Raw genomic sequence first — 21819 nt, forward strand, 5'->3', positions numbered from 1 at the left:
GTGAATGTGCAGGAGTCCAGACACCCCCCTGCTAATAGGACCTTCGTTGCGGGGCGCTTTGCTCTCTTGGCAGCCACAGCACAGCCTTTAGATGCTGCCTTGAACGTGATGCGTGTCAGTTGCCTGAGGAGCCCTGGGTTCTGGATCCCTCCTCTCCGATGTTTATTTCCCCAGTGCTTGCTCCCAGTCGAGGACCTGTGGGCCCCTGTGGCTGGGCTTGATCCAAATGTCATTGAGGAACCGCCCCAGACACGCGTGTTCACAGGCTTCACTTTGACCCTGGAGCTTGCTTCTGCCCGACCCGTAGGCGGAATCCAGCCGAGATCCTCTGCGCCCTCAGCTTGCACCACTGGACGCAGCCAGTCCCCATCCCGCGGCGGACGCGCCTCAGTTTTTCAGCCCACTCCGGAGGAGCAGAGGAAAGTCACTTTGGCGCCCCGTCTCCCCACCGAATAGCGACCTCGGGGCGCTGGCCCGTCTGGCGCCTGCACTGGGAAAGCCAGCCAGGCGGGCCACGGCGTTCCAGCTGCGCTTCTGACGGCGGTCAGAAATGCGCGCGGCCCCTTACAGTGTTTCCGAGGGAAGGTTGGTACATTCGTGACCGTCCCTGGCAGCCGCCCGGCCCGGGACTTGGGCTGCACTCGCCATTGGCCCGCGGTCTGCGTGACGGTCAGGGGCGGGGCCTCGTCAGCTGTTTGCGGGATGCCCGGAGCGGGCGTATTTTGGAAACAATACCGCGCGGTGCGCCGTGGCCTCCTCCGCGCTCACCCGCGCCGCCGCCGCCGTAGCCCCAGCCCGCACCGCCCGCCTCCCGCAGCAGCCCGGTGAGCTCCCGGGCGGCCGGGGGCCGGGCGGGGTTGGATCGCACCTCCTCGGGGAAGTGGGGGGCGGCGTCGTGCTGCGCGAAGGGGTCGGGGAAGGGTTTGGGCTGCGGGCATCTTGGTGACCATGAGGCTCTGGGGCGCTGGGGTGCGAGGACAGGGTGCAGAACCCCTATCTGGGCGCGCTGCTCCAAGAGGGGGTAGCGTTTGGAGCCCGAAGGAGTCGTGTCTCCGTAGGCAGGGGTCCTGGGGTGCACTGCTGGACAGACCTAGGCACCCGAGATGGCCTCGCCTCTGGGTCTGACTTCAGGGTAGGGCGGTGAATTTGGGGCGTCCTGCCTCCCTGCGGAGCCTGAAACCCCCTCTCCTTAACAGCTGGGCTTTCCCCTCCTTCATCGACTCTGGGCGCCCAGCCCCCGAGTGCTGGTCACGCTGGACCCTGGCGCAGAGCCTTGGCGCCACGACTCGGAGGCCGATTCTCTCTCCTGGAGTCACCCAGGTCTGCGGGTGTGCGTGTATGTGTGTGTGTGTATGTGTGTATGCGTGTATGCGCGCGTGCGCCCGCCTGCTCTGAGGGTTTAGCCACTGCCTTCTAAGAGGAGGAGGAGGAGGAGTCTAACTTCAGCATCCCAGTTCTGTCCCTCCCGCGCTGGGTTGGTTCTACGGGCTTTCGTTCCCTTGCTGGGAATGAAGCATTCCCTGGCAGTGTCCTCAGGAAGTGCCCTCCTCCTGCTAGTGTGGGCATCATTACTTCAGCTCCTGGAAGAAGCAGGAGACAGTCTCTTACCGGACCGTGTCAGCACTCCTCCGAAGCTCCCACCTCCCACCGGTGGGAGAGCCACCTGCCGTTCACGTGGAGGGTGGAAGGGGGTCCCCGGAGCTGGCAGAGCCACGCCCTCCGGCTGCACCTCCCCCACCGTCCAGTCTAGGGGAGGGCTGGACTTTGGGGCTCTGCTGGGAGGGGGAGGGGAGGTGATAAGCTTCAAAGGAGACACCAAGACAATGACTCCTGCTTTTGATTGGCTGTAGAGCGCCCCTTCTTAGACTGGGGTTGCCAGCCTGCAGAGGTGGCTGAAGGGCAGGAGGGGAGCCCCTGCCAGGTGACAGCACTTGGTCCTCTCCGGGAGGCACTTTTTTCCTGTTGCTGATAAGCACCCCCTCACACACACACACACATTGGGAAACACTATCCAGAGCTGTGTGCTCTGTCGTCCTGTCGGGCGCAGCCTCCCTCTCCTGGGAAGAGCTCTGAGACAGGACAGGACCGTAGGTAGTCGGGGACTGGGTGGGGTGGAGGGAGGCTTGGAGCAAGCACTGCAGAGAACTTGCATGTGGGAAAGGCAGGGCTTGTGAATTTGACTGAGAATCCTTTGAGGACTTCACCAGCCCACAGACCACTTGGCTTAGGCTTCAAAGGCAAGACGCGGGGAAATGGAACTCTTGGGAATAGCTCATTGAGCCTGACAAGGACTAGCTTCGGCCATTTCCTTAACCATTCAGGTGGTCCCTGCTTCTAGTGGCCTCCAGGGTCCTAAGAGAGGGTGTGGGGGAGGGGCAGGGCTGGATGGGTCAGAGAGTGGACTTCCAAGAGCCATCAGGTGGAGCAAGAGGAACTTCTTTATCACCAAGAAACTCACATCAACAACCTGAGTAGTACAGGCAGTGAATGAGGTCAGCGAGAGGGCTGAATTTCACTTCCTTCTGTGAGGCACAGTGCTGCAATCTCAGGTCAGCACCGGCAGGAGCTGGAGGCTGGGGGCTGAGGAGGATTGGAGTCTAGTGAACAGATTGAGCTGGGGGAGGCTGGACACTTTGCAAAGACTGGACCTATCCCAAGGCCAACTTGTGGGTAGATGGCTCTGCTGTGCTCGAGGCGTGCTGAGGAGGCGGCTACAGTGACTAACTCAGGTCTTTATCCCCTCTCCCAGGACACACTCTCACTACACCGCAGAGCTGTTTGTTGTGTTGTGCAAGCAGGGGGTGGAGACCGGCGTGGATGGCGGTAGGGCGGGGCTTAGCAGGTTTGGAGGGAACCTAGCTGGCCCAGGATTGCTGCTTTTGTTTTTGCTGCTGAGCTTGGAGTTTAGCTCAGAATGAGATGAGAGCTTTGGAGAATTCTCCTTCAGGTGGTCCCCGTGTGTGTGTGTGTGTGTGTGTGTGTGTGTGTGTGTGTGTGTGTGTGTGTGTGACTTTCCCCTTCTGTGCTCCCATAGCCATTTACAGAGACTAGACTTGTGTCTGTTTTCCTAGGTACCCTGCGTGCTGGTAGCATCTGCTATCGCTCACAACCCTCAGACTCAAACCTTATGACCTGCCTAGGAGAGAAGAGGTCAGGGGAAGGGTGGCTGTGATAGGACCCAGGAAGAGGCATGGAGAGGTCCTTGACATGGAGGCGGCCGATTTAGGGACTAGGTGTCACCCGTCCCTCAGTGCCTCACTCAGCTCCCTCAGATAAGAAAGGGAAGCAGGAAAGCAAGAAGAGAGGGAGGACTTCTGGGTGTGGCCTGGGTGGGCAGCATCCCAGATGCCTGCATTGCTCCCTAACAGGGGAGATGGAGCCACCTCAATGTGTGGAGGAGCTGGAGGATGATGTGTTCCAACCCGAGGACGGGGAGCCGGGGACCCAGCCCGGGAGCCTGCTCTCTGCTGATCTCTTTGCCCAGAGCCAGCTGGATTGTCCCCTCGGTCGGCTGCACCTCTTCCCTCTCACCCACTGCTGTGGCCCTGGGCTTCGACCCACCAGCCAGGAAGACAAGGCCACTCAGACCCTCAGCCCATCCTCTCCAAGCCAGGGTGTCATGCTGCCTTGTGGGGTGACTGAGGAGCCCCAGCGACTCTTTTATGGTGAGTGCTGTTAGCCTTAGGACTCCTTCTATAGAGGTTGGGGCACAAGAGAATACTCTCCCTCCCCAAACCTGTCCTCTGCTATTTCCTTCTCGAAATAAGCAGCAGGGGCTGTCGTTCCCTCATCTTTCTGCCTTTGGCCTCTCTGCTTGTTACTGCTTCTCACCTGTGCTGAGTCCCAAACAAGATGCATTGCTTCCCCCCCCCCCGCCTTTTTTTCTTTTCTTCCTGCTCTGTTGTCCATTCTTGGAGGGATCCTGGGGCTCATGGTGTCGCCTGTGAAATCCTGGGCCCTGGAGTAGCTCAGCCTTTTGTGTCCTGATCCGTGGTTTGTCTTCCCTAAACTGGCTAAGGTTGCCCTAGAGAAAGCTGGGAGATCTGTGACTCGCTGTTGACTCTGGAAAAACCCAGCCAGTTCAGGTATGGAGGGTCCGTGAAGGCAGAAGGTGGCTGCAGTTGTCACTTGGGACTTGCTGTGCTTGGATCGGGAACTGGAGAAAGAAGTTGGGCCTGCCTAGGCCCAGTGCCAGCCGAAGGGCTCTTTCCAACGCTCAGTCAGATAAGACCCCTTCATTTGTGGGCGTGAATGGTTTGTTTTATGAGACATATGCCCTCCTTTGGCGAAAGGGCAGGGCTAGCCACTCGGCTGTTTTCTTCTTTTAGCACACTGGCTGGTGGAGGGAGGGCACGGGTTCACGGTCAGTCTGCAGAGTCTGCCTGCACAGAATGGGATACGCTGTTCCCCACGGGAACTGCTGCGCGGGGCACTGCTGGTGAAGCGAATTCTGGAGGGAGTCTGAGAAGTTGGACAAGGCTGGTGGCCTGGAAAGCAGGGCAAGGAGGGAGGAGGCAGGCGAGCTGCTGCCCCTAGCGGCCACTCTGGTGCCAGCACTTGCCGAGTACCCTGCGCGGTTGGGAGCGCTCTCCTGGGGGAGGTGGGGCGGTGCTCCAGAGAGGAACTTGGCTGCTCGGCCTCAGGAGTTTCCTCTCGCTTTTGTGCCGCTGCCCAGAGCTTCGGGTGCTGAGCCCATCTTTTTCTCTGCTGCACTAGATGAGTGAAGATGCTCCGTGTTTTGTTTCTCTTTGTGTCCTGCTTTGCTCACCCCAGGAACTCGAGGGTTGCTTGGTGCCAGTGGTTTTCCAAAGAGGAGCTGCAACCTCCTGCTACGTTAATAATAAACTGGTCAAGTGTGGTCAGGTGTGGCTTGAGAATTTAGGACGGAAGGTTGGCACACTCCCACACCTGGACCACCCTGTCCTATGCCATGGCACTGACAGTGAATGGAACACAGTAACAAGTGAAGAGAGGGCTTCGGCTCCTCCTTTCTTTTCCTGACAGCAACTGGTGTGTGTGTGTGTGTGTGTGTGTGTGTGTGTGTGTGCGCGCGTGCGCACAGGAGATCGAACCCAGGGCCTTGCACATGCTAAGAACCACTGAACCACACCCCAAGTCCTTCATCAGCTTTTTTTTTTCACACTTGGACAGCAGGCAAGGTAGACTGTCCAAGCTTGGCAGAGTGCCCTGATAAAGGAAGGCTGCGTCCTTTCCCTTCCCATCCTAGTGTTTACCCTCAGGCCTGGGTCATGGCCAGAAGGGCAGACAGGGAGAGGATGGGGCAGGAGTGGAGAAGACTGAAATGTGGGTCTTCTCTCTCTGCAGGCAATGCTGGCTACCGGCTTCCTCTCCCTGCCAGTTTCCCTGCAGGCTTGCCGCATGGGGAGCGGCCCCCAGAAGGTCAGTGGCAAGATCGAGCAGAGGTACAGATCGCCCGGAAGCTTCAGTGCATTGCAGACCAGTTCCACCGGCTTCACATGCAGCAAGTAGGCCTGAGGGCCGGGGAGAGGGGGTGTGTGCTGGGACTGGGGGCCAAGGCCTGCCTCCGTCCTCAGCAGCCGGTCCCTGCCAGCGATCCTGGCCTTGGCTTTGTCATTCCTGTGAAATGGGTGGGCCTGACTGGATGAGCACTCTTACCCTCATCTCTGAGCTCCACATTGGTTATCTGCTATCCTAAGAGCCAGACCTCCTTTCAGCAGCTCAGCTTGGCAGACTCTCTTCCAGGTCAGCGTTGGGGGCTTGTCTCTCACAGACAAGAGGGGAAGATTTTAGGGTGCTGCTGTGAGACAGGCAGTTGGGAGGTGCTGGGAGAGGTGCAGTGAGGAAGGGATAATCAGGCCAGGGGATGGGGCCTGAGTGGGGGAAAGTGGTGGAACCGGTTGAAACCCGACACTGTCTGTCTGGGAACCCCGGCCGCAGGCCTGGGACTCTGAGCGCACCTCAGAGAGTCTCCCCAGACCGGCGGCCAGCCAGGCGCTCTGCCGGGTGCTTGGCCGGCAGCCTGGCACCATCCCCGCCGGGGCGGAGCATCGCGTGTCAGCCGAGCATGTGGCCGAGGCCATCAACAAAGGCGGCGGCTGGCAGGCTCGTGCTGGAGGAGCCCTTGGTGCCATGGGCTGGAAGCTGCCCTGCTCCACAGCAGCCGCTGTCTGAGCCTGGCCCCAAGCACTTAACCCTTCCTCACCTGGCATGCTTTCTGGACGCCTGCCAAGGTGGGGAGAGGAACCTGCGGCTGGATTGTGCTGTTATAGCCACTGCTGAGGCAAAGCCATGCCACCTGGCAGGGAACACATTCCCTCCCCCTGGGACTGTGTCCTTGTCCTGGTGGTGGTGGTGGTGGTGTGTGTGTGTGTGTGTGTGTCTGTCTGTCTGTCTGTCTGGAAGTCAAGGGAATAAATAACTAGCATGATTTTGCAGACCCTGAGATTAGATGGGTAATTTCAGGTGACCAGAAGAGATTTATTGGTAGTAGTCAGTTTGACTTTGAGGTCAAACTGTTGCCAGCATTAGGAGGAAGAAAATTAGGGTTAGGGAGAGGATTTGACTTTGGGATTCCTGAGAACAGGCCTTTGGGGGTTACATGTGGTCATCCCTCAGGATGTCCCTCCTGAGGGAGATTTGGGGCTAGACCTAGCTCTTCCAGCTCTTGATGATCAGGAAGGGAGTGTGGCTCTGAGCTCAGGTTATAAGGCAGCCTAGCCACCTGCTCTGGTGCCCTCAGTCCTTGTTCTCCTCCTCGACTGTTTTGTGGAAACTTGGCTTAGAGTTTCCCTGCAGTCCATGTTGTGGATTCCTTCTGATTTCTGCTTTCAGTCTCCATTCACCCCACCCTAGTTGTGCCGGCCCATGGGTGAGCCTGCTGGTCCTGGTGCTGGGAAAAAGGGGGGATACAAAGGCTGTCAGTTCCTAGCTTCATCTGCAGGACATCTGGAAGGTGGCTTTCTCCATTCACAATAATCTGACCTGGGCCAACAATTGTTTCCCAGAATGTTCCCCATCTAAGGGGAGCCCTGATCAGCTTGGGAGCAGGCTGGGAGGCCTCCCTTGCCCAGCTGTACCCTGTCGCAGGAGGAGGCCCTTAGCCGGAGATCTGAGCCTCTTTGCTGACTGGCATTATTTCTCCCAGTTCAAGGCTGCCTGCTGGAAGGATCAGGTCAGTTCCAGACTCATCTCAGCCAGGGCCACCCGAGCTGGGGAGAAGCAACACGGATGGAGAAGTACATGAGTCTTCCCTACCTTGCACTTCATCCACACTGGTTCCCAAGCTCCTGTGCCTCTATCCTCCTGGCAGCCACCTGCTCTCCTACTTTGCAGGAACAGGATGCCGACCAGTAAGGCCTTTCTAGGCCAAAGAGTTGGTTTTGTCAGATTTTCCTTTACGAAGAGACAGGCCTTTTGTCTTCTCCTTGGAGAATTATCCCATCCTCCGGGTTTTATCCGCCTGTTCCCCACAAAGGGCCAGGGTGATAGTAGATGGAGCACCAGCATTCCTGGACCTTTGAAATCTGGCTTTAAAAAGTGAGTCACTTTGTGAACTTGATCCTTATGCAAACTATGATCTAATATTTCATATCTAGAAAGTATTGTTGTCACTCCTACATTTTTATCTTCTTTCCCCATTCCTTCCTCTTTTTTTTTTTTTTTTTTGTGCTACTGGGGATAGAACCCAGGGCCTAACTGGAGCTAGGGAAGCAATCTACCACTGAACTACATCCCCAGCCTCCTGCCATTCTTACAGGCAGAGAGACTGAGGCACTGGGAAGGAAGTTGTCAAGGATTTGGTCTTTCGGTTTTGGGTTCAGAGATCGAAGGTCCAGGTTTGAATAACAGCTCTGTCACCTTTAGCCATTGGGAAGTTATTTGACCTTGCTGAGCCTATTTCCCCTTCTGTACAGATCTAACACCCCAGAATTTTATTGTGAGGATTAAATGAGAAAACCTAAGAAATTTCAGGCACATAGTGATTTTTAAAATATAACTGACAAAATCATCTGTATTTAAAGTTTATAACATCATCCTTTGAGAGACATGTATATTGTAAAATGATTACTACAATCAAGCTAATTAATAGATCATCACCTTACATAGCTGTAGATGTTCTTGAACACTTGATTTCTTCTGCTTATAATCCTGATCACCTCTGCATTTGTTCTTGTTGGTTCACAGTTCATTTCTTTCTCTACTTGCCAAGTATCCAAGCTGCTCAGGACCTTGACCGTATCCATTTCTCCTCAGGGAGTGACAGTTGCTCCCCAGCATTGTGGGCTGTATTTAAAGACCCTCTGAGAGAGGCAACCCCAGAAGCAGTAAGGAAGTTTGGGAGGCCTGACCTCCTCCTTTCCTCCTAAATCTGAAACCATGTCCAGACAGTGGCCATTGGCCTTCATCTTGTAGGAATTGTGACCTCTCCCTTCTGTCCCTTGGTATAGACCTCATTATTCTTTTTTTTCTACACCAGAGAAATCTCTCTTGGAGGTATTAAATACAGAGGGGGGTGCACCATGCAACAGGTTCCCGATTCCCCTGGGTGTCACAGTATGCAGGCCATACGCCATCTCTGTGTTTCCTGAAGAGCGTGGCTAGGTTGAAGACTAACCTAGTTACCCAAGTGGTTGGTTCTGGATGGCCTCTCTGATCCACAGGTGAGATATAGAGGCAGAAGATCAGTCAGCCAGTGCTCTACATTAGCTCTTTGGGCTTCTGAACCAGTGAGAGTTGGAGGCCAAGTGAGTGAAGGTAAAACTCTTCCAAAACTCGCCACATCCCTCCCTCTGGCTGAGTCAGGTGAGAAAGTTCCCTCTCTGTGTTCCTCATAAGCCAAGGCTTCACCCTGACGGCCTGCTGACAGTGATGTACTCTGATTTGGGTTCTGTGAGGTTGGCTTCACACTGTTCCCTTGTCTGTTCAGTCTCTGAGCTCGCAGGCTGTCCTGGCCAGAAAGTCTGAGCATCAGCTTCTTTCCATTCCCAATGCTGTGGTCTCCTCCGGCAGGTGCCTTGGGAAGACAAGGAGGAACTGGTTCCCTCCCCTTGGAGAAGCCTCTTGTCCCATTGGTTCATCTTGAAATTTGTGGGTGTCTGGGTGATGTTAAGAAGCTAAAGATTCTCAAAAAGTAGGTGCAGTAGGCCATTGAGTAAGTCTAAAGCTGTAGGAGGGTTGGAATTCTTCCTGTTAGAAATGGCTCCTTTACTTGGACCAGGAGTGGCTCCATTCAGAAAAGTCAGATTTGGAAATTCCCTGAATAGTAATTAGACTTTTTGGAAAATGAAATCTAAGAAAACTTTCAGCCAGTCAGTTGAAACTGTCTTTAGTTGTGGTATCACAGGAAGGATCCTGGACTTGCAGGCAGATCTGGGCTAAAACTCCAGCTCTACCACTTAAGTGGTCTTTGTTCATGGACACATCACTTAACCCTTGCAAGCCTCAGGTTTCAATGCTTACTTTGCAGACTTGCCCGTGAAAGGCATCTGAGAAGTGTGATACAAGTAACTATTGGGTTGGAGATATAGCTCAATGGTCGAGTACTTGCCTAGCATGTGTAAGGCCCTGGGTTCAATCCCCAGCACTGCAAACAACAACAGTAACACACTTGGACACTTTTGGAAATATGTTAAAAGATGAGTTTGGGATTTCTCTTGAACCTGGCTTTACAGTTCTTGGGGTGCTCACTTGGAAGTTATGCTGAAGTTGGGTGATTACATTGTTCATTAACTAGCAGCTTCTCTGCCTGGCAGCCTGAATCCTTTGTTCAGGGAGGCCCTGACTGCTTCCTGACTCCTCAGGATGCTCTCCATGTTAGTGAGTGGTTTTTTGGGGCTCAGACCTTGGCCAGTGAGGTCACCTGGGTTCTATAGGGGACAGCCCTGGACAAGGGCCCCAGAGGTTTGCCCATGCGTAAAAGGTGCTCCTAGAAAGCCAGAGTCTGTCCCAGGAGTGGCAGGTCCACCCAGGACAGTGCCAGTGGAAAAGTGAGGCAGTGAGGCCAGGGGAGGGACTTTGGAGAGGTCGTGTGTGTGAGTGTGTGTATGAAAGCCAGTGCTGGGACTTGGGGGCCCTGTGTTTGCTCTGTGGCTGGCTCTGTTTATATCACTCGCTATATTTAGATTCTGAGTCATCAGCGTGGCAGACTAGAGGCCGAGTTCCCCACACACTCTGCACCTGACTGCTCTCTCTTTCAGGAGAAGGGGCTTGTAGTTCTGGACAGTTTGTTCCTCTCTGCCCACCAAGGCAGGCCATGGGGATGAGAATCGGCTTTGGGTTTTGGGAAGAGAGGGGGTTGATGGGGAGACAGGGTTGGGGGTGGCACAAGGAAGGATAAATAAAAATATCTGCTTTGTCTTTTGATCCATGCCTGGCAGCCAAGAGAGCATGGTCCATGGCCCAAACAAGAGCAACCAGCTCAGGGGATGCTTACCTTTGTCCTTGACAAGTTTGTTTTGTCCTGCCTGGCAAACTGGCCCCAGACAGGTCGAGAACAGCCCCTGTAAAGACCCCAAGTTGGGAGTCTGAGCCTTGGGGTTCCTTCTCCATTGCCATATCACTGGCAACGAGTCTGCCCCTCCTCCGCCCCCTTCCTGCCTCCGTCCTCTCTGACCAGGACACACACCGCTGTTCTCCCCGGAGAGCTTTAGAAGCTGCCCAGTAGTCTGATGGAGCCATTCTGAGCCGGAGGGAAACCGAAACACAAAGTGATCTCCAGAGTGGGCAGGAGGTGCTGGGTAGGGTTGCTGGAGCCAGTCCCTTCAGTTGGGGTGGAGGAGGCCTTGCTGCCCCCTGCTGCCCTTTCTTTCTTGGAGGAGTGATTGGGGTTGCCATGGTGGCTTCAACATCCTGTTGGCACTGCCGGCTGGACTGAGGAAGCTCTCGGCAAGTGTATTTTTTCCTTTTCCGTTTTGCAGTGTTGCTGGCTACTTGGGTGTCTGGATCAGAAGCAATCTGGGGCCCACTGGGCCCATGGGTTTCCCTGGGTGTCAGAATCCCTGGGTCAGCTTGGCAGGCTAGGATTTGGAGCCCGATTGCTTTTGGCTACGTGACCTAGAGAGAAAAACCCAGTGTCACTCCAAGACTTCATATACCACTCTGAAGGTGGGGTGACTCCCCGCGGAAGGGTGAGCTGTTCTCACTGGGCTGCCACAGTTTTCTCATTTAATCACCAGAGCAACCTTGTACTTCTAGACCTCCTGGTTCCCATTTTATAGGAAACGGGGGCTCAGAGAAGCCAGATAACGCACCTAAGTTACGGTGTGAGTGGCTGAGTTGAGGGTCACACACTTCTGATTGATTCTAAAACCATGATCTTCCCACCTCCCACACCTGCTTCTCAGCAGGCACATTCCAGAAAGCCAGAGTACAATGGAGCTCCCATTTATTGCCCTGGCCTGTTCTGCCTCATAAAATACTTAGTGCTGTGTTCTTGCTTTCTTCCTCATTACATTGTAAAATAATTGAGAACAAGGTTTCTATCTGAATCATCTTTGTATCCCTCCTAACTTTCAGCTCAATTGGGTGCTTGATAAAAGCTTGCTGAATTGACCAAAAACATCTTTCCAACAGCTTCAAACTGGAATTTTCTAAAGTTGCCCTTATCTCAATGTCCCTGTTCTCAGCTGGAAGACTCTTTCCCTCAGCCTTGGCCTGGGTCGCTTTAGAGTGTCCCAGGGGAAAGGGAAGAGGTAGGAAAACTTCACTTTACAGAGTGCAGAGCTCCCTGTGAAGTAGGGTATGTCCAGTTCTGCATTTTAAAGAAAATGAGGGGTGATTTCAGAGCATGGTCTGATGTTCTAATTTCACACCAGTCTTGACTTTACTTCTGTTTGATCTTCAGTTAGCTCTGCTTCAGAAAGGTTTATTCTATATGGTCCATAGCATCCTTTCTAAGTAGTTAATGGCCTGGAAACAATGTCTTTAAAACATTCTAGGGGAGCAGCTCCATGGCAATTCTCTTTGCAGTGGTACCACTGCTTTCATAATAAGGAAACACCCTGCAATATTTTAGTGAGAGGACATAGCTTTGGAGTCAGAAGCCAGGAATTTGAATCACCTACCTAACTTCTTGGATTTTTCAAGCCTTTGCCTCTTGTCTGTAAAATGGGATTGAAAATACCCATTCTTCTTGTGCCCCAAGTCTTTGTGGGGATCAAATGAGAAGATAAGAAAGTTCTCTGTCCCAAATTTGAGATGGTATCCATTGCCACCTGTTTGGTAAATTTGCACTTTGTGTGTTAGGGCCTCTTGGAGCCCTGTGGCTCTGCCTGCTCCTTTAATTCCCTGGGTGACTAAGCTCTGCTGCAGTGGCTGGAGTGCTGGCGAAACACAGAGCCCCCAGAGGGTGTGAGTTGCATCTGGACAGAGCGAGGCCAAGGGAGATTCTTATCCAGGCAAGACTGGGACACGCTTTGTGCTGATTACAGAGGCCGCGTGGGACAAAAGAGTTTGATTTGTGTAATCCAACCTTGTCGATACCACAGCCAGCTTTGTATTTATTTTTTTTCAAGCCTTTCACTAGTTGGCCTCTCTTAGGTGAGATTCAGGCTGTCACATAAAGGACATCTTTCAACCTGGCCAGACATCAGTTGTTCTCGGCCTCAGACAATTGGGTTATCGGTACTCACTCCAGCACATGCTTGTTGAGCACCTACTGTGTGCTCTGCACATTCCCCATTACGTAGGACATGAAACTGAGTGTCCACAATGCTTGCCTCTCCTGGCCACAGCAGGAAAGTGAGGCTGAGCCACAGAATATCTGTCGGTCTCTGTGAGACCCCAATTCATACCCTCTCAAATCAGAAGAGAACACTTTGATCCTCCTTGCTAGGGCTCTTTCCCTCCTGCATTCTCCCTTCTTTAATAAAAAGCTGGCCTCGGTCCTAGGCTCTGTGAATTTGGAGCTTCTACAGTAAGCTTTCCGTTTGCCGTCCCTAGCCCCCACCCTGGGGCTACTCCCCGGTGCATTCTGGGAGCCCCTGTTCTGTGAGTGGCGCCCATGCTGGTCTGGGAGAGCTGGGCCTTGCCCCTGGGGTTTGCCCTCATTGATCTCAGACTGTGCGCTGGGCCCCGTGCCAGGGGCTGAGAGTCAGAGGCCAGGCACACTCCTTCCTGGTTCCCCCTTCCTCTGCCTTCTCCTCCACACCCTCCTCTGGAAGGACCCAGGCTCTCTGGTGTTTTGGTGTCTTTGTGTCCTTCATCCTGTTCAGTAAAGTCTGGTTTCCTTCCTCCTTACTGTTTCTCTCTCTGATCTCCCTTCGAGTTCTTTTCCTTTCCTTTTTAGACAGACCCCTTTGTTTAACTTTTAGACAATATTTTATGTTCTGGCATCCCTTGGAATCAGGGTATTCTTTGATTCTCTTGGTTGAGGCAGCATGGTTTCCTTTGGGGGCTTCCCTATGGCAGGAGAGGGCCAGGTGCTGTTTGTGCAGCTCTGCTTGTACCAACGGAGGCTTCAGGGTGGCAGTGTGTAGCTGTTGGCGCCCTGCATTGTAATTGTGAAGGTAATTGTGCTAACAGACTCCTTGGGGCCCAAAAGCACTTCAGTGGTTTCCAGAAGCCTCTCTGTGCCCTGGCTACTGTGGTGCCACCTGGCAGGATCTACTTCTGGCTCACCCCCAGGGCAGGGCATTACTGAGGTTGAAAGGGACTGAAGAAGACACCAGAGTGTGAAGTGTTCTCTTTCAGGCTGTAGGATCATGAATGATTTTATCTTCTCCTCTGTCATTTCTTGAATTTTCCCATTTTTCTATAATTAACATGTATTGCTTTGAGGATGAAAATATGGTAAACCATAAATGTTACCTCTGATTTTTTTGTTTGTTTGTTTGTTTGTTGGTACTGGGGATCGAACTCAGGTCCTTGTGCTTGCGAGGCAGGCAGCAGGACCATTGAGCTAAATCCCTGGCCCTACCTCTGATTTTTAAAATGTGACCCAGGGAGCTTGTCTAATATACAGATTTCTGGGAACATCTGACTCTGCTGGCCTGTGTGGGGCTGAGGACACTTGCCAGCAGCTCTTCAGGGGCTGTGACATAGTCAGGTTTAAAGACAGAGGATCTAATGGTACCTGAATTTTCCTTCCAAATCAAGTGAGTGCATAAGCAGGTTAGGAAGAAATCTCAGCCTCAAGCCAGGCCTTCTTATTCCTAGTCTGGGAGTCCAGCCACCGTCCACAGTGCCTTCCTTCTGGTTCATGAGCCCTGGACAGTATAATGGGCAGAGGCACAGAACAGGATTCTTCCTGAAGGCTGGCCCATACACCACCCACACCTGCCTGGGCTCTCTGCAGACCTCCCACATTCTCGTCTGATAGCACTCACCGGCCCACAGCTGCTTCTGTGTCCCCAAACACCCTCCAAAGGATAAGGTAAAGGCATTGCCTTGCCTTATCCCCAGAGACTTCAGGGGCCAAGAATTTACCCAGGCATCAGGTGGGATTTGGGAGTGACTGAGGAGTACAGTGCTAGGATTGGCCCAGGCCCCAGAGCACAGAATTGCTATCTCTCTTCCCTAGCCACTGAGCTGTTTGGGATGATTCAGTGAAGGGAAGGAAAGGGGATCTGCTCTGGTATAAAGAGAGATGGACAGTGTCACTTGGAGTGAGGTGATGGAGATATTGCTTGAGGGCCAGATGGTCTGGGTTCAGTCCAGTCCCTGCCACTTACTGGCTGGGGGGGGGCTAAATTACCTAACTCTCTGGTTATCTGTACTGGGCATGGTGACATATGCATACTTCACTGGTTTTAAGAGGACCAGAGGAGTTGACAGTGTGCACAGAGAGGTATGTCCTCCAGCGCCCCTTGCAACACCTGAAGATCTGATTCTGGGCTTCCATCTGATGCCCTGGCTGCTGGCCCATGGACTGCACTTTGAGAATCGAAAGGGTGTAGAGCACTGTCTTGGTTACTTTTTTGTTGCTAGGACAAAATACCTGGCATCCATAATTTAAAGGAGGAGAGGTTTATTTTGGCTCACAGTTTTAGTCCATAGTCAGCTGGCTCCAAGACAGAAACAGAATGGCAGAGGGGTATTCATGGAAGCTAGGAAGCAGAGAGAGAAAGGAAGCTCTCCCTCCTGGGGGAGCGAGATGTGTCCTAGGTCACATCCCTAGTGACCCACCTCTCCTGACCAGACCCCACCTCCTAACTGCACGTTTAGCTATGTACAGTTCATCTCTGGACTAATCCTCTGATTAGTACCCTGCCACCATCCAGTCACCTTCCAAAAGCCCCACCTCTGAACACATGAGCCTTCTAGGGAACATTTTAGATTTAACCATAAGCAGTCAGCATGGAGCCTGGACCCCAGTGCATGCCATTACTGTTACAGCATTAGTGTTCTTGCCACTTGGCCTTTACAGACAGGCACCTGAGGAGGAGTCGGGGTGCCTGCAGATTGGCCTCTGCAGGGGTGCGTCCTTTCCTACATTCTCCTTGTGTTCCACCACATGACCTCTGCACCTGTCCTGGGCAGCAGCTGGGGAGGGGAGGCAGGAGGAAGGGTCCTCTGCTCAGCTGCTCCAGGCCGAATCCATTTTCACGCTGCTTTACTCTAACCAGATTTTGTTAAGCTGGGTGTGTTTCTTCTTTTTACTCATCTTTGTTTACAAAACACAAGAAAGCCATCAGTCTGCAGCGGTGCGGGCCAGGCCTCTGTGTGCACACTGGACATCCCTTGCCCTCCTAGCAGGGCCATGCCTCCAGCCTGCTTGGTTGTTTTCCAGTCTCTGTCCACAGGGAAAGAGCTGTCCCGTTGCCTTGGGCACAGGGCACCGTGCACCCACCTGGGTTGGCAGGCCTCTGAGGTCAGCCTCAGTGGGCACTGCTTCTCTTTTTGTGGCTGAGGATGGGGCAAGGGGAAGCCAGCAACCCACGTGGTTCCTGGGGAGAGGGCTGGATGGACCTTGGCAGCTCTGGAGTCCAGGAGGCCTGTGCTCATGCTCTGTCCAGTTGTCCCACTGACTTTATCCTTTGTCAGTCGGACTAGGAGTCACCTCCCAGGGGCCAATGGCCGAGGTTAAAGACTAAGAGAGGCCCCCAGCTCCCCAGGGCATTTCACATAAACCTGCCTGCTGACTGGGCCCCTGGAGGAATCCAAGTCCAGCCTGTGCTGGCCCCTTTCTGCACACTAGGTTTTTATTCCTCTGTCCACTGAGAACCCTGTGGAGGCCCCAGCCCAGTCCTCCTCCCCTGGCAGACAAGGAGAGAACAAAGACTGCCTCTTCAGCACCCCCTTGTCCCCTCCAGGCCTCTGCTGGCCCCTGGGAAATGGTACCTGGAGTGGGCCGGACACCAGCAATGACCCTGGGAGCAGCTGACCCCTGAACTTTGCTCCCCACTTCCCAGCCTGCAGTAGAACCTGGGATAACCTCCAGAGCGTGGTGTGCATTCCTTGTTTTTGTTTTGTTTTCAAGTATGTTCTTGCTTAACATTTAATGGGCTCCAGTCAGTAGGAAAGCGCTCCAAGAGGGGTTATTTATGGCTTACTGTCAAGAGCAGCTATAAAAAGGGCAGCGCAGAGCTGGAGATGCTGAGAAGGGGGAGTGGGCGGGTGCATGAGAGAGAGAGAGAGAGAGAGAGAGAGTTTGCACTGGATGAAATCAGGTTTTTGCTGCCTCAGCAGTGTGGTTTAAATTGAAGATTAACCCTTTGACCTTCACAGTGTCAAATCACTTGCAGATGGAGGCTCACCCCCCTCCCCTCAATGTTCTCTCTGTTACTTTGGAGTGGGGAGGGAGGGGGTGACTTCTTTCTTTCCCAAGCAAGTTCGTTGTTCCTGCAGTGGAGCTGGGGGGGCTTGGGAGCCAATCTGATTAAAAGCAGCACTGGGGTAAACTCTGGAAAATCCTGTGAGCAGAGGAAAACGTCTAACCCTCTTGTGCACAGTGCACACAGAGCCTGGCCCTGTCTTTTTCATGCCAAAACTTCAGTTGTTTGGGGAGATCCCAACCATCTCCTTATTCCCTTGTCTCTTGTCCTCACCCTTTGCTGGACTGATGGGATTGAAGTGTTGGGCTGGAGGCACAGAGATCTGAACTCTCACTAGGAATAATAAGTCAAGACGATCTTTTTCCTTTCCAGCACCAACAAAACCGGAATAGAGCGTGGTGGCAGGTCCTACTCTTCCTGCACAACCTCGGGCCGAACGGAGAAGAGAACAGGGAAGGGGCAGGTCCTAGGTGAGGCTGGGCTGCCCTCTTCGCATGGCCCATCAGGAACACACGCGATCTGGAACAGAAGGACTTCGGGGAGGACTGACACTGTCTTGTGAAGTTGTTTTTATTGTTATTTGTAACAGTTCTCTCTCTGTGTACATACAACATACCCCAGCGGGGACCTTCTTCCCGCTGTTCAGGGCCTCGACCAGAGACGGGGGCCTTTGTCAAACACTGTTGAAGGAGAGGCTGACGTGTCTGTCTGCGAGGGTGGAAACTCCCCAGGGCCCTGGCAAGTCAATTCTTCAGTCATCCAGTGTGGAAGATGACCAGTTACTTATGCTGTCCAGGAAGTGGACTAATGTTTTTCTGCAGGAACTCAGTGAAGAAATAGGAGACTGGATTAGACCCCCCAGTTCCATTAGACCTATCAGTCTTCCTGGTGCACTGGGGCTGTTGCCACCTAATGTCACCTGTTTTAACCTGCCCGGGTCTCAGCCTGGGCCTTCCCAGCTAAGGCTGGCAGTGTTGCCTGGCCAGCCAGCCAGTTCCACATCTGGGTTCTCGTGTGCCCCAGCCAGTGCCCGCCCCAAGGGCTCAGGGATTCTTGCCCAGACCCTGTCACCTCCAGCAGACCTCAGGGAGGGTTAAGTTTCTCCAGGAACCCCTCAAAAGTCCTGTTCATGAACCAAGCTTCTGGATTGGCCTCCCATCAGATCTGGTTCCACATAGAGGCTCCAGGATTAATCCTTAGCTGCAGAACCATTGCCACTTCTGCTGCCTGGCTGTCAGCCACAGATGAGCCAAAGCCAGTCACCGTACTGCACCCAGCAGCTTGTGCCTTTGTCAGCTCTGTTTCTAAAAATCTCAGCCACCTGGACTGTGTTCTACCCCCAGAATCACACTGAAGGACATAAAGGGGCAGGCTCACAGCAGGGCTGGGAACTGTGATGGCCACCTCACTGATGCAAGCCTGGCCACACAGGGCCCCAGACCCTTGGTCTCCTTGGAAAACATACCTCCTCCCCCTGAGCCCCCATGCCTTTTTTCACACCTACTGGGATACAGCAAGAAGCCAGGACAGTGGCTTTGTCAGTGGAAAAGTGACTTATAGAGTAATGGACAATGATTAGATCGTGGGACCATCAAAGCTAGGGACACGTTTCCTGTGTTCCTCTAGCTTCTAGCTAGGCCGGCAGGGCATGTTCTGGAGCTTGGTGAAGTCCCACCTGCCTCTGAACTTCACCCTTCTCTTTCTGCTGTGGCACTAATGGAGGGAATTTAAAGCAGCTGGTCTGGCAGCTCTGATAGCAGACACAAGGAATCTGTTAACCAGACACCTAGAAGTTAAATTACAATTTTTGCATATGTAAGAAAAGACAACATTGGTGCTAAAGTTGAAGCAAAGCCCAAAGAAAGGCAGAGAAGACCCTGGGTCTACTCAAGAAAATCCAGGAGGAGTCCAGAATAGACTTTCAAATCTGAACAAGTCCAAACTCCTCCAGTTATGCAGTCTTTAGTACTGTTGAAGGACAATTGATCTGGATGTACAGTTGGGCAGGTTGTTCACTGCATGAGGGGACCTGCAGAGGGAGCTAAAGGAGGCTGAAGCCCAGCCCGTTCTCTGCTCTAATCTGCATGCACTGAAGTGGGGCTGCACCTGCTCAGTTAGGGGTGCCTTTCCTTATTTGCACAGAGGTACCATATGTGCCCACAGTGTGGTTCTCAGAAGGACCTCACTTTGTGCGTAAGCCTTTGTTTTGTTCTGCTCAGATGATTGGAGTTATTACCTCTTCTCGGCCAGAATCATTTTCTCAGGGTGTGTACCGTGGTTTGCCTGCTAAGAAGCTGGGTTCCTGCTTAGAAGGAGGAGGGGCCCAGGGAATGATACAAAGAGTGGCTCTAGGACACACTGGCCCGTGAGACCCAGCCTTCCTAGTGGTCTCCGTACTGTGTGGTGACTGCGAAGACACACGTTGTCTTCCTCCTCTGATCCAGGCTGCGCAGGGTGTCCCCAAAACACAGAGGCAGGGTTGTTTACACCAGCCACTTTAGCCCCTCTCTGCAGGCTTCCCGCCTGAGCTGAGGGAGAAGATGGCCCAGACCTCGGTGCAGAGGCAAAGTCCTCAGCTTCCGAGCCCTTGTCAGGCCAGGCTGGATGTCCCACATCCTGTCCTGAGCCCAGCAGAAAATCCAGCCTGCGGCCAGCCGGAAGTCAGTCTCACGGCACTGTCTCCACAAAGTGCCAACCCGGGAAGAAATTCACTGTCTTAGGCGGGCCAGGGCAAAGCTTAAGCCCTCTCCTATTCCTACCTCCTAAAAATGCAATCCTCAAAGTGGGCTAGGGATAGTGGTAAAGGGCTGGCCCAGCATGTGAGGTGGGAGGTAACCGGCATACGAGCCCCAGGAGGGCACGTTCCCCCCCGCTGGCTGTTTAATTGGCCCCTTCCCCTTCCACTCCCCAAGTCCAGCCTCAGGAGATGCCTTCCCCCTGCTTCCCATCCCCCACCCGAGCCTGGCCGGGAGGTGGAGACTCAGGTTGAGAAGGAGGGAGTCTGACCTGGGTCCTGACCTCTAACCAGCCGAGGCAAGTGGGCTTTTGTAGAGTGCTAAGGGGTGAGGGAGGGAGAGAGCGAGAAACCTGGGCCTCAGTGCTGGGCTGCCCTGGAGGAAGAGGAGCTTCATATGCATGCTCCCTTTTACTTCAGAACTCCAGGGCTATCTAGGAATGACAGCTCTAACAGAGGGACACCAGGCCGACACTGGCTCCTGCTGGTGAGGCCAGAGCTGCCAGTCAGACCTCTGCCCCTGCCTTGACGGTTTCCGAGTCTGGCTGCTGGACAGCTACCTGTCTCTTCCCAGGCTCAGCCCCCAGAGAAGTGGGGCCATGTGCGGGGTCTGGCTGAGCCTGGGCAGGGCAGGAAAGGGCTTTGGGGGATGGTCCAGACAGGGCTCCTGTCCTGAAGCTTTCCAGGAAGGTGGCTGTGAGGCCAATGTGACCGTCCCGTTAGTAAGAAGCACACTGTCCAAGAAAGCTTGTCTTTCCTAGGGACTTGATGGGGAGGTGGGGGTCAGGAGATCCCAGAGCAGCAGAAGGCTCGAGTCTCGGGGTTCTGTAGGGTCTCTCTGTAAAGATGAGGACCCCTGGAGGCCACCCTGGCTGACCCAGCAGGAAGGGGTTAACGTGTGAGTCTCCCAAGCTTCCAGGAGGGAAGCTGTGGGCTGCACCCTGGAGGGACTAGCTTCCATAGCGGCCTAGCCTTGGCCGAGGTGCTCAGAGCTTGCAGGCCCCTCTGTGCGGGTGGCCAGTGCCTCTCCCTACCCCTCCTTGGGTCCACAGGGGCTGCTGGGGGAGACCCAGTGAGATGTAGCATTTCATTCATCCCCAGGTTAGCTGTCCTGGTGTCTGGGCACTCTGCCTCTGGGACAGGAGAGGAATGGGGACCCATTACTTTGTAATCTGTACAGAGTGTTTGGCTTTATGTTCTTCACACGCATATATGTGCGTGTGTGTATATATTTCCCCATCAACTGGTACAATTTTTAATAAAACCATTAAAAACAAAGCTCATCTTTCTCTTTTGAGGTATGATAAACTTATAAGTGATTCAGTTGGAGAATTAGATTTCTCACTTTTCTCTTAGCTGCCATTCCCCCCCCCCCCCTTCTCTGCACTACTAGAGATTGAACCCAGGGCCTTCACATTCAGCTACATCCAAGCCTTTTAAAAATGTATTTACCTATTGAGACAAAGTCTCACTAAGTTGCTAAATTGCCAGGCTGGGCTGGAGTTTGCACTCCCCTTCCTCAGCCTCGGAGGGCGCTGGCATTACAGGTGAGCGTCCGTGGGCGTCCCTGTGCCTGGCTTCCCTGCCATCCTCAGTTACCCCGAGGCTCTGAGCTTTTGTCAGGACTACTTTTCTGTCTTGAGGTTGAGAAGAACAGATCCTGAGGGCAGGGTGAGCACAGCAGAGGTGCCCTGGTTCTGGCTGCTGCACGATGTTGAGCGAATACATGACTGAGCCTTCAGTTCTTTCATGAGCAGCGTCCAGCTCTGTCTCTCCACAGGGTAAAGGGGAGAAGCCAGAGGACCTGCTGGGCCCCTCCCCCAGCACTCAGCTGTGGTGCTGGGCTTTGCTCCTTTTATCTAGGCAGAATCACAGGAGACACTCTAGGGCAGCGGTGTTGAAACTGTGGCACGTACCACATAGAGCCCTCTCTGTCAGCAGCCAGGGCAAGTCGCCCCAGCACCGCCCCTGCAGCCGAGCACCGGCTAACAAACAGCGCACCTAGGGGCCGTGTTGGCACTTTGCGATAAATAAGTGGGCTTGGGGCTGCAGTTTGGGCACTTGGTCTCTAATACAAGTTTCACCGTCACTGCTTTATGTGTAGGGGACTTCCCCGGCTCGTGTTTCTTTGTGGATTAACAATGTGTCTGACTTCAAAGGGTAAACTAACCTCTTGATGAACCCAGCATGGTGGTGCACACTTGTAATCCCAGCACTCTGGGAGGCAGAGACAGGAGGATCACAAATTAGACCCTAGCGTGAGCAATTTAGAGATTTAGCAAGATCCTGTCTCATAATTTTTTGAAAAACATTTTAAGAAGGACTGAAGATGTAGCTCGGTCCAAAGGCCCTGGGGTTCCCTTCCCAGCACTGGATAGATCAATTAATTAA

At 53.5% G+C, this 21819-nt stretch overlaps 1 protein-coding gene across 5 annotated transcripts; it reads left to right on the forward strand.

Moving 5' to 3' along the window:
• The first annotated feature begins 700 nt into the window (after positions 1 to 700).
• Positions 701 to 20706, forward strand: Bmf (Bcl2 modifying factor). Of its 5 annotated transcripts, XM_004861539.3 has the most exons (5): positions 718 to 824; positions 1197 to 1320; positions 3369 to 3665; positions 5326 to 5486; positions 17067 to 20706. In XM_004861539.3, exons 3-5 carry the CDS (start codon positions 3374 to 3376, stop codon positions 17166 to 17168), a joined length of 555 nt encoding a protein of 184 aa, XP_004861596.1. In that variant the 5' UTR covers positions 718 to 824; positions 1197 to 1320; positions 3369 to 3373; the 3' UTR covers positions 17169 to 20706. The 5 variants fall into 5 exon arrangements, with proteins under 5 accessions (XP_021097484.1, XP_004861596.1, XP_087063643.1 ...); XM_021241825.2 differs by lacking the exon at positions 1197 to 1320 and having other exon boundaries at positions 701 to 824; XM_087207517.1 differs by lacking the exon at positions 718 to 824 and having other exon boundaries at positions 944 to 1320.
• The last annotated feature ends 1113 nt before the right edge of the window (positions 20707 to 21819 follow it).

This window comes from Heterocephalus glaber, unplaced genomic scaffold, assembly GCF_053883595.1.
Source record: "Heterocephalus glaber isolate CG9 unplaced genomic scaffold, H.glaber_assembly_v1.0 deba00000809, whole genome shotgun sequence".
In the NCBI taxonomy this organism is placed as follows: domain Eukaryota; kingdom Metazoa; phylum Chordata; class Mammalia; order Rodentia; family Bathyergidae; genus Heterocephalus; species Heterocephalus glaber.

Bases quoted from the DNA above. Each gene is read 5' to 3' on its own strand.
- Bmf (XM_087207516.1), top strand. From the start codon at position 2,675: ATGGCTCTGCTGTGCTCGAGGCGTGCTGAGGAGGCGGCTACAGTGACT. The intron at 3,666-5,325 runs GTGAGTGCTGTT...CTCTCTCTGCAG, and splicing joins GCCCCAGCGACTCTTTTATG to GCAATGCTGGCTACCGGCTT. The intron at 5,487-17,066 runs GTAGGCCTGAGG...TTTCCTTTCCAG, and splicing joins ACCGGCTTCACATGCAGCAA to CACCAACAAAACCGGAATAG.